Here is an 11,094-nt window from a genome sequence, read left to right on the forward strand (position 1 = left end):
GTTCTTTGTATAGAGTGCGTGCTCGAGGGGACATCTCTTGAACCCGAGCGAGACCAAACTTCGGTCTAACTTTGAGTTCCAAGCTCTTGGCGCTTGCTTCAACCCGTAAAGTGCCTTCTTGAGCTTGTAAAATTTCCCTTCTTCGCCTTTCTTCTCATAGCCAAGGGGTTGTTCGACGTACACGTCTTCTGTGAGATCACCGTTGAGGAAAGTGGATTTAAGATCCATATGATGAACCTTCCAATCCTCTTGTGCTTCCAAAGCTAGGAGCACTCTCACCGTCTCGATTCGAGCACCCAGTGCAAACACCTCATCATAGTCAACTCCTTGACGTTGTACGCAGCCCTTTGCAACGAGTCTTGCCTTGTAATTCACAATGGCACCCTCTGTGTCCTTCTTTAACTTGTAAACCCACTTCAAACCTATCGCCTTTTGGTTTGGAGGTCGGGTTACCAAAGTCCACGTGCCATTGCTCTCAATCGCCTTCATCTCCTCATCCATGGCGTGCGTCCAGCTATGACTTTTGCTTGCCTCTACGAAGTTCGCCGACTCCTCAACTCCGAACAGACATAGTCCGGAGTACTCGAGCATAACTGGCTTGGTGTAATTGTAGACTTTCTTGAGCATCTTGTAGCGACGAGGCCCTAAGGAGTCCGTTGTGGCTTGCGAAGGAGGTGACACAAATTGTGTCGATGTTGATGCACTTGAGGAAGATGGCTGAGTCTTGGGCGTGTCATTGACATTCGCGTCGTCGGCGTAGTCATTGTGATCATGACCATCATCTTGAATGTCATCGTCACTATGCGCCTCGTTGTCGATGTTGTCGTCGAGATCTCCACCCGTGTCGTGCACTTCGTTGTCGCTATCTCCTTGCACTACTAGGAAAGGGCCTGCTAGTGGCGCACCTGTTTTGGCTACTAATGGCGCACTACAGGTGCGCCACTAGCATCACGCCATTAGAATTGTTTACTAATGGCGCACCACAGGAGCGCCATTAGTATCTGGTATACTAATGGCACACCAGGCAGTGCGCCATTAGTATAGCCCATGGTGCTCCATTAGTATGCCTCCCAGGGCATATATACTAATGGCGCACCAGGCAGTGCACCATTAGTATAGCCCATGGTGCTCCATTAGTATCCGGTATTCTGGCATATATATGTTTTGTTTCAAAACCACAAATCCAATAGCACATAACATATATATCAAATATATAATACATAATATGTGCCCAATAGCTTTACGGATCCACAACACATAACGTATATGCAAAGTTGCATAACAAATTTCATGATCCATATATCAAAATTCCATAGCATCCATACATCCAAAATTCCATAGCATCAATATATACATATCGTTCCATAGCATCCATACATACATAGATCCATTGCAAATATAATACACAACGATACTTTGCGGGCATTAGTAAGTAATATTTGACACTAAAACAAATGCCTTCGTGTCCATATCGTAGTCCAAAGAGCATCTGCGTGGCAACCTACAAGATGAAATCATCAACATGTCAAATTTAACACTCTAAATCATGAAGATATTCAAGAATGGTCTCTAATTGTTAATTTGATCTTCAAATGGGTCAAATGATCTCTACTTACAAAACTAAAAATTCAAGATAGGACATAAGAACACCAAAAACAACTTTTGCAAAAATATGCCTGGAGCAAAAACATAAGAAATACTCTACAGATTTCACAAGAATGATTCAGTGAAGTTCCTACATTTCAAACAGGGTCTAGTCTAAAAAGTAAAATTAGGACTATCACATGGGATGCACTGGAGAAGGCACGTTGAGAGGAGTGTGGTGAATTGACCACACAGGTTTTTGACAAATGCTTTGTACGCAAATACAAAACATGTAAATTTTCTATATAAATTTACTATAACACATGTTTTTGACACCACAGATTTGACATGACATTATGTGCTAATAGCTTAATAAGACATTATATGATAATAGTCTATACATGTCATGTTGGCCAATGATAATCGCAACAACAAGCTCTACATTGATTTTGAGAGTAAATGTTTGTCACATAAGGAGAGAATAATCCTGCTCCATATTACACGAGGTTTCTGTACATTGATAAAAAAAGATTGTCAAGTAAAAAGAATCAGATAGATTCAAAAATTAATCTGCATAAGTCCACAAACGCAGGACATCCGCATTCCCGATCCATTGAATACATATGCACCTGCCCTCATGAGCCAGACTTGTATTCCACATGGTCAAAAGGTGCTATCTTAGGATCAGCAATATAAAAGACAGTAATAAAATAAAATACAAAGCGACTCATACAATACAAATGTGTAAAAGAAGAAGCAACAGTCACCTGGTGTATCCGGGTAATTTTGTGCGAGAACTCTCAGCTTATACCCAGTGTCCTTCTCTAGGTCTTCTATCTCTTGACGTATACGATTTTCCTAGGAACAAATCAAAATAGTCAGCAACCGTACGTCTAACATAACATGTGTTATCCAATTCTCCACCAAAAAAATAAAGGTAGGGAGACTAAGACTACCCTCTGAAGATAAGAACTATATTTGTAGTCGCACCCTTATGGAATGGAAGTCAATACGACATGTTAAAAAGAAAATTAGGCACAAGGGAACTATCAGGCAAGGCAAGGATGGAAAACACCATCTCATCCTTGCACTGTTGTGTTGGTTTCAGCACTGCTCTGTTTCTCGCGGACGCCAAATTTGCAAAGTGGTTATGAATCATCAGGCAGACAGACAGACAGCTCATGGTGCAAGATTTGAGGTGTGAATTTACCTGGCCTGAGGAGAAAAAACCAGCGACGTCGATGACGGTGGTGAACTCCTTGGGGAGCAACTCGGGTTTGTTGACCCCGGCCTTGGCATTGGCCAGACCGACAACTGCAAAGCACGTACCCATCAAGGGGAAGTTCCCACTAGAAAATGCTACACTCACACTCAGGAAGCTGAATATGAAGGAAGGATAAGATGGATGGCTTACAGCAGGAGAAGGACAGGGTGAGCGCGAGCGCGCCGGAGATAGCGGCCTTCCAAGACGATGTCATGACGATTAAATACATGTCATGACGATGGCCAGGACGATGCCACCCAGGATCAACCTTTGATGGTTGTGAAACATACCTTCTCTTTCCTGATAGAACTAATATTTAATCAGAAAACAGAGATTGGTACAACTGAATTTATGATCTGGAAGGTGTGGAGATCACTTATAGCGAGTGGGCAAGCACCGCAAAGATGGCATTGATGAGCTGGGCACCGGTGTATCCCTTCTCTATGATCAGCGTGGCTCCATACCATACCCCGAGAGAGTATCCATAGATCAAAATCATCGTGACGGAGCCCATGCTGATGGCAGCGACGAACTGTAAGAGCTCTTAAGCTATTGTGAGTGGATCTTCTCGTTCGACTCAAAAACAGTGGTGTCACAGAAAATTGAATATCGAATATGGTAAATAGATGGAGGTACCTCGTGACATCGATGTGCCTCACAACGATCCTTCAATTTTTTATCAACATAGTAGAAAGTGGTCACCTGAAACATAAACTCAGTGATCAGAGATCATTGAACATGAAAAATGCAGATTTGGCTTTACTTCTTGAGCGCTCAGAAAGAAACTATGTGCACCTAGAGAGGGGAATGGATAGGGCGGTCGATGGCTGGTAGTAGCTTAAGAGAACTGCTTTATATAGTAACTTGTTTGATTGTCCAATCTCTAGATAAGCTATTCGTGGTGAGTGCAGATAACGTTTGACGGAGAAGGTGATAGCTCCACTGATGGAGAAGCCGGTGAAGAGGAGAAGTTCGGCGAGGTATACATATGAAGTTCGACAATCACTTGTAATATGTGAAAAATATTGGAGATAGATCTATATTGTATACATATACATTCATTTGACGAATGTTTCTCCCTCTTAGACCTCCACATCGAGCAAAACTACGAAACGAGGCCCGACTAGAAAGTTGGATGCACGGACGCATTACACATTTGAGGTGATATTTCCTACGGGCGAACCCAAGCTTCCTAAGAATGCTGCTAACACATTCAAGAAGCAATGCAGAGTTCTCGTTAGGGATCACGTCCCGATCAACGTTCGGGAGTGGAACAATCGCAAAGGGGCAGTCGATAGTGACTATGTCGCTGAAAGGTACAAAGATAATCTTTGGAATGATCTCATGTCACATTTCAACCTGCCAGAATGTGAGAATGAAGACGCCGCAGACAAAGTGAGGGCCAAAGTCAAGCAGTGGACTCAGAAGAAGATGGCCGAACTGTTCCGTAGCTGGAAGAAGAAGCTATGGAAAAACTATGTGAAGACACAGAAAGTGCCAGTATTCAAGGGGTATCTAGGCAAGCAGGCGAATCACTGGAAGGCATTTCAGGAGTACACGGAGTCAGAAGATGCCCAAGCATTATCAGAAAAGAACAAGATAAATGCCGACAAGAAGAAATATCACCACAAGCTGGGGCCAGGGGGCTATGAGACTGCCATCCCAAAGTGGGATAAGAAAGAGCAAGATCTGATAGATAAAGGCATTGTACCTGAACCACTCCGTGATGAGTGGGAATTGAGAGCAAGAAATTGGTTCATTGCGCATGGTGGGTCGTACGACGAAAAAACAGGGGACCCCGTCTGCAATGACGATCTTAGGATACCCAGGGAGAATTGGAAAAGGATAGTGAAAGAAATTAAGGAGGGACAAAGAAAGTTCACTGCAAATAGAGATAAAGATTTTCTCACACTGGTCCTCGGCAATGACGAACATGGAGGACGAACGCGAGGCTTCGGTCCTTCTTACCCGTGGTGGCTTGGGTTTGCCAGAGACCAAGACATTTACAGAGGCCGAGAGAGAGCAAAGAAGCGGCAGCAGGATGAGAAGAATGACATGTTCAACCAGTTGCTTGCCAGGATTAACGAGGAACAGAAGCAGATTGATGAGCTTAGAGGAGTACCGCGCCAGGAAGATCCTCCACTTGATATTACCGGCGCCCCATCTAAGCGGAAAAGCAGCGTGGCTGAATCTGAGGCACCGCCCGACGATGAACGAAGAATGATAGAGGGCGGTCCCGGCTACCCCGTGGATGGAATCAAGGAGTCAACATCATGTGAACTCCATCAGAAATTCAAGAACATATCCATGAAGGTGGCCGTCGGACAAGCTTTACCTTCTGGCCCTGATGCACGCTGGCATGGCCGTGAGATTCCAGCTGGCTTTGCTAAAGTCGGGGTGGTTGAAATCATGACGGGGTTTAATGATATGGAGCTCGACATAGCTGGACCCGAAGATGAGAGGACACTCGGAGAAGTACTGGGTGGAGTCATCCTATGGGACAAGAACTACATCAAGCTTCCAGGCTCGGCCCCAAGGACAACACCTCCTCCGAGTCGTCGCAGGTCACCTACACCTCCATTACCTCCAAGCCCTCGACATGACGTCGGCCAGCACAACACGAGTCCATCTCGATCACCGCCGCCGGACTTGGGTCGTCCGTCTCCGTGGCCGCCCGCACATGATACTAAGCGGAAGCGTGCCAGCAAGAATGCTCCGTCGATGATTTCTAAGCGACGGAGCTCCCTAAAGCGCAAACTGTCGCCCCTCCCAAAGGTACCTCATGCTAATCTTCCTATCAGACCTTATGATCGTACCCCCGAGGAAAACACCAGGATAGCAAAGGAACAACATGATGCGCAGATGAAAAGGAAGGAACCCGAGCCCCGCCCGGAATACACCGAGAAGCACATAGCTTGGGCAAAAGACTTCATAACCACTCCATCACAGTATGACTTACACTATAAGCCTGATGACTATACACGCACATTGCAGAAGGAAGTGAAAAAGAGCAGCTCACGTGCAAGTGCAAGTGGGAGCAAATCAAGTTCAACTACAAGCAAGAAAAAATCAGACGTTCCTCAGCTTGGACAACAGGCCAAACAGTCGATCCCACCCCTCAAGGTGTTAACCGAGAATGTTCCCCCTCCGGTGCAGGGGCAAGCTTTTGAAAAAGAAAAGGAGTTGGCGGATGAATGTGGTATCTCGGTTGAAGATTTGCTGGCTTCCCAAGACGACAGGATACCCAAGGCTGTGGTAGCCCCTAAGCCACAGTTTGTCATGGGAGAGCCTTTGGTCAGCAAAGATGATCTCCCAACAAATATGAGTTGCTTGCATAAATGGTACTTAAGTGAATCAAAGAATGGGAGAACGATGATCGTGCTGAGTGTCCCACAGGAGTACTACGACCGCTCCGAAGAAATCCATATCGACTTTGATGAACTGTTCCAGATGTACAATGGCGACGCCCTCGACAAATCGCTTATGAGTTGCTATTGTGTGTAAGTTTTTCAATTCGTTGTCTACATAATAGTTATTTCAATTCATTGTCTATATATAACTTGTACTCTATTATGCAGAATGAAGATTCTGGAGTGTAAAAGTAAGAGCATCCTAAATATTGGGTTTATTGATCCAGATAAAATACATATAGCGATGCTAACTAATTATCCCAAGGAGACGGAGCAAAACCTTCTAAGGTTTCTAATAGATCAAAATTTCTGTGACCACATACTGTTTCCATACAACTTCAGGTGAGGGTCTTTACTCTGTTGTGTCCTTTCACTTATAAGTGTAATTGATAAGTTACTCACACACACACACATATATATATACATGTGCAGCTTCCATTGGATTCTGTTGGACATTCAAATTGATAAGGGAAGAGTTGATGCCTTCGACCCATTATCGAGACCCTTGGAACAGTTCCAAAGCCTGCAGGACATGCTCCAAGGTTAATTTTACTCATTCTTGCGCTCTATCGGTCTCTTTCGATGATTTTCTGATATATCAATTAATGAAAAACTTAGGAAATCATTATCCTTGTCGGGCAGGGTTTGGAATCGGTTCAAGTGCGTGACTCCCGGTAACTTTCCTGAGAAGCTGACCTTTAGAGCGTCTCAGGTAAGTAGTAGTATGATATACTTCTATTAATTTTCAATACATTTATGATGCTAGATTATTATTTTGATTATATATATTCTATTCTCGTAAAGTGCGACCAGCAGCCACGGGGAACGCATCTATGCGGATACTATGTTTGCGAGACCATTCGCACGTTTACCTCTGAGTTCAAGGATCACAGATTCGACGTAAGCAATGAACATTCACACCTCTATTTTTACCCGTCATTCTTTGTTATCATGATTGATATCCATATTCATCTCCTCTTCTTATATAGGACACGGCCATGAGGACGAAGGTCATACTAGAGCAACGCGCGATTGCTGTTGCAGAGGAGCTTGCGGGATTTCTGAGGACGGAAGCTATAGAAGACAAAGGACGATTTAGTGTAGGTAAGGGCCATTACTGATGTTCGTCCATGTAATCGAATAGACGGGCTCTAGTCCCGATAATTCAGATCTCCATATAATTGTATATATATGATCGCTTGTAAGATAAGTTAATCTTATATATATATATATATATATATATATATATATATATATATATGCATAATTATTTCTATTTAAATTATATGAAAACTAATTCCCGAACACCAAACAAGGCATCACGTTAATCTCCCGAACGCCTAAACCCTAAAACCCTAAAACCCAAAATTAATTTCATTCAAAAAAAATCACCAAAACCAGCAAAATCTGAAAATCTTTAGTCCCGGTCCGTGTAACGAACCGGGACGAAAGGGCCTACCCCTGGGGCGCTACGAGACGCCCACGTGGAGCACCTTTAGTCCCAGCATGTAAGAGGGCCGGGACGAAAAGGTTAGGCCTTTAGTCCCGCCCCTTTAGTCCCGGTTGGTGAACCGGGACTAAACCCCTTACGGGCCGGGGCTAAAGGCCCCGTCCCCACTAGTGAAAGGTGATCCGAAAGTTCTTCTCCTCCCAAGTTAGATGTGATTCATAAGTGTAGTGTGTCTTGTCTAGTATCTTTCGTGTATCACTCAAAGAAAGGAAATAAGGTGTCAATTACCTATGAAAATTGTAAGCATGGGGGAATAACAACTATTTTTAAATGAGCAATATAGAGTATTTAACAAATTTGTTTGAAAAACTCACACAGAGGTAGAATAGGGATCATGTCAAGATCCACCCAAATTTATTTATCACATTGAATACCATTGACTGGAACATATTGAGGAATGCCAATATCGAAGGTAATTTGCATACCCTCCTCGAATTCATAAGCATTGCATAACACTCTCCAATTTTAACAGATGAAATATGTGCGACCTACTCCATTATAGATTTTAGCCTCAAAAGTGAAACCATGCTTTGTCTTTACGTAAAATTCCTTCTACTCCATCTTTTCATGGTTAGCGAAAGAGAGTTTCTCTAAGACATATTGCCTTGCATAGCATGGGATGCACTAGCAAAATTATATTAAAAAATGAAGATTACACGTTAAATCAAAAAAATAAGAACAAATACATCCCAATGAAGTTATATATCGTAAAATATTCATACACCTCCTTAAGGGTTATATAGAAGCTCCTATCGTTGTCCAAGTGTGGCTTGCCGCACATACCACCTTCGTCGATACAATCATCGCACTCGGGGATCCTACCATCGTCATCCATTTGATGTGTTCATAATTAGAAGATTAAAAATTAATCACTATTTAACATGGGTTGTCCTTCAGTCTATCGAGTCTTCCTTGAAAAACTCAAATATCAAGTGGTGTATATGATGGGTGATAAGGACATGGCTACCTCGGATATGACTGAAAGTATTATAAAGACGCATATTTTTGAGATGAACTTTTGTGGTATATATTATTTATTTTATTTTATTATGAACAAAAATACTACACATCTATTTCTTACTCATAGATATCCTGAAGATTTACACAAACCGAGAATTAAAATGCGAGGTGGAAAACAAAGATTTATACATGCACACGTATATACGTGCATGTACTACTCCATAAGCTACCATCAATTTCATGAAGAGGGGCGCCATGATTTTCCACGCATGTATCCTTGTTTGCATGCACCAACTGATGATGCTCTACTCATGCATGTACGTCTCAAGCAAGGTCAGCCTGCTAAGCCATGCACGCACGGCGTGCCCAAAGACTTCACGCAACCCAAGAAAAAGGCACCTGGTGCAGCCTGGTCTAGTTTCATGGACGTGCAAAGATGGACTCTGCTCGCACGCCTACACATGTGTCGTCTTAATAAATAGTCATCATAACTAGGGTTTAGATTCGGGGTTTCATTGTATTGTCTACCAATCGCTGCAATTTGCATCTACGAGACGTGTAGAACTACCGTCTTGTCAAATCCACAGTGGAACCCTAATACGTCCCAAACATATCTGTAATTTCTACTTATTTCATGATCTTTTGAGTGACATTGTTATATGTTTTGGTACACTTTTATATCTTTTTACACATATTTGGACTAACCTACTAACTCAGTGCATCCAGTGCTAGTTTCTGTCTTCTCATGTCTGTTTTGCAGGGGCTTTTATACAAATTTCCAGAGCCCCCAAAATCCCGAGAAAAATATATAAAAATCAGCGTGACGGAAGCTTCCGGATCATCGAAGATGGGCCAGAGGGGAGCCAAGGGCTGCCCAGGCGGCCACCCTACGCGGCCTGGCCCCTAGCCGCGCCCACAGGCCGCCTAAGTGGGCCTCACCTCCTGTGACGCCCTCCTTTGGCCTATATTTACACATCCGATCGGAAACCCTTCGACGATATCCAGAATCGTGAATTTCTCCATCGTTCCGCCACCGCAGCGCTTCCGAGATTGGAAGCGTGAGGACACCTCTTCCCGGCACCATGTCGGCGGGAGGATTGGCCTCCGGGAGCTTCTCCACCGTCATGGACGCTTCCCGGACGTGCCGTGAGTAGTCCTCCTTGGACCATGAGTCCATGACCAGTAGCTATGTGATGTCTTCTCTTCATTCTTGTGCTTTCATGATTAGCCCTTGTGAGCTGCCCTACATGATCAAGGCATCTATGTAATTTTCCTGCTATTGCTATGCTCGGTTTGCTGGGATCCGATGGATTATGAGATTATGTTCAGATTGTTATGAGTTATATATTTTATTATCCTTTTATATTATGTTCTTTAGTGATTCATGCATGTTCTCCGTTTCTGTTTATTGCTTTGGCCAAGTAGTAGATTGTAAGTCCAAGAGGGAGCATTATGCATGATTGTGGGTTCATGCCCCTAATGTCTAGCTTGAGTGACAAACATGAGACTAGGGGATGTGTTGTTGCCATCATGGAGAAAACAACGGTGCTTGTGACCACGGTTGCAAGGATTGTTTACCTTACGCATAGTTCGTTAATGCAGTTGTCCGTTGCTTTGAGTTTACACTTTGGGTGGGGCTCGCAACTTAATACCAATGATATGTTCTAGATAGATATCTCAAGGTGGATGATTAGCAAGTAGATGTTGATGAATAAATAGTTTGCTTCTCTTGGCGTACTGGCCATTAATATTGAGCCTCTAGCTTTCAAGTAGCATAACTAGCATTGCGGTGCGTTCATAATTATGTCAATTGCCCAGCTGTAATTTGTTTACCCAAACATAGTTGTTTATCGTCTTTTGAGAGAAGACATCACTAGTGCACATCATGTGACTCAGGTCCATATCACCACCATTGCTTACACCTCCATCATTTACTGCTTTCATTTACTTTTACGTTGCAATCACTATCACTATTTCCGCTTGTGTTTTGATCCTTTGCAAACTACAAGGCCGGAGAGATTGACAACCTCTCTGTACTCGTTGGGAGCAAAGTTATTTTGTGTGTGTGCAGGTCCACGTCTTCTGCTAGCGCCAAGGCAGCGGACACCTACTTGTTGATCCTCGGAGTCCTCTTGGTTCGGTAAACCTTACCGCCTCCGTGTAAGGGAAACTTGTTGCTGACTACATCTCTACCTTCCAGATGGGGTAACCAACGAGGGGCAAGAAGTATATTCATCAACTCGTCATCAAGCAAGTTTCTGGCGCCGTTGCCGGGGACTCCAGTCTTCAAGATAGGCGAGTTGCACGCTATCTTTTACCTTTGCTTTTTAGTCTTGTTAGTTTACTTTCTAGTTTTTGCTTTAGAG

At 43.5% G+C, this 11,094-nt stretch overlaps 1 protein-coding gene across 1 annotated transcript; it reads right to left on the minus strand.

Annotated features, from left to right (window-relative positions):
- Positions 1-1,469: 1,469 nt before the first annotated feature.
- Positions 1,470-3,123, minus strand: LOC123410064 (thylakoid lumenal 15.0 kDa protein 2, chloroplastic-like; the record flags this gene model as incomplete). Its single annotated transcript, XM_045102953.1, has 3 exons — positions 2,795-3,123; positions 2,352-2,442; positions 1,470-1,501 (listed from the first exon to the last, which is right to left on the minus strand). Coding segments are annotated over exons 1-3 (246 nt in total), but the record flags the coding sequence as incomplete, so codon positions are not given.
- Between the last annotated feature and the right edge of the window lie 7,971 nt (positions 3,124-11,094).

Source organism: Hordeum vulgare, chromosome 7H (assembly GCF_904849725.1).
Source record: "Hordeum vulgare subsp. vulgare chromosome 7H, MorexV3_pseudomolecules_assembly, whole genome shotgun sequence".
NCBI lineage: Eukaryota > Viridiplantae > Streptophyta > Magnoliopsida > Poales > Poaceae > Hordeum > Hordeum vulgare.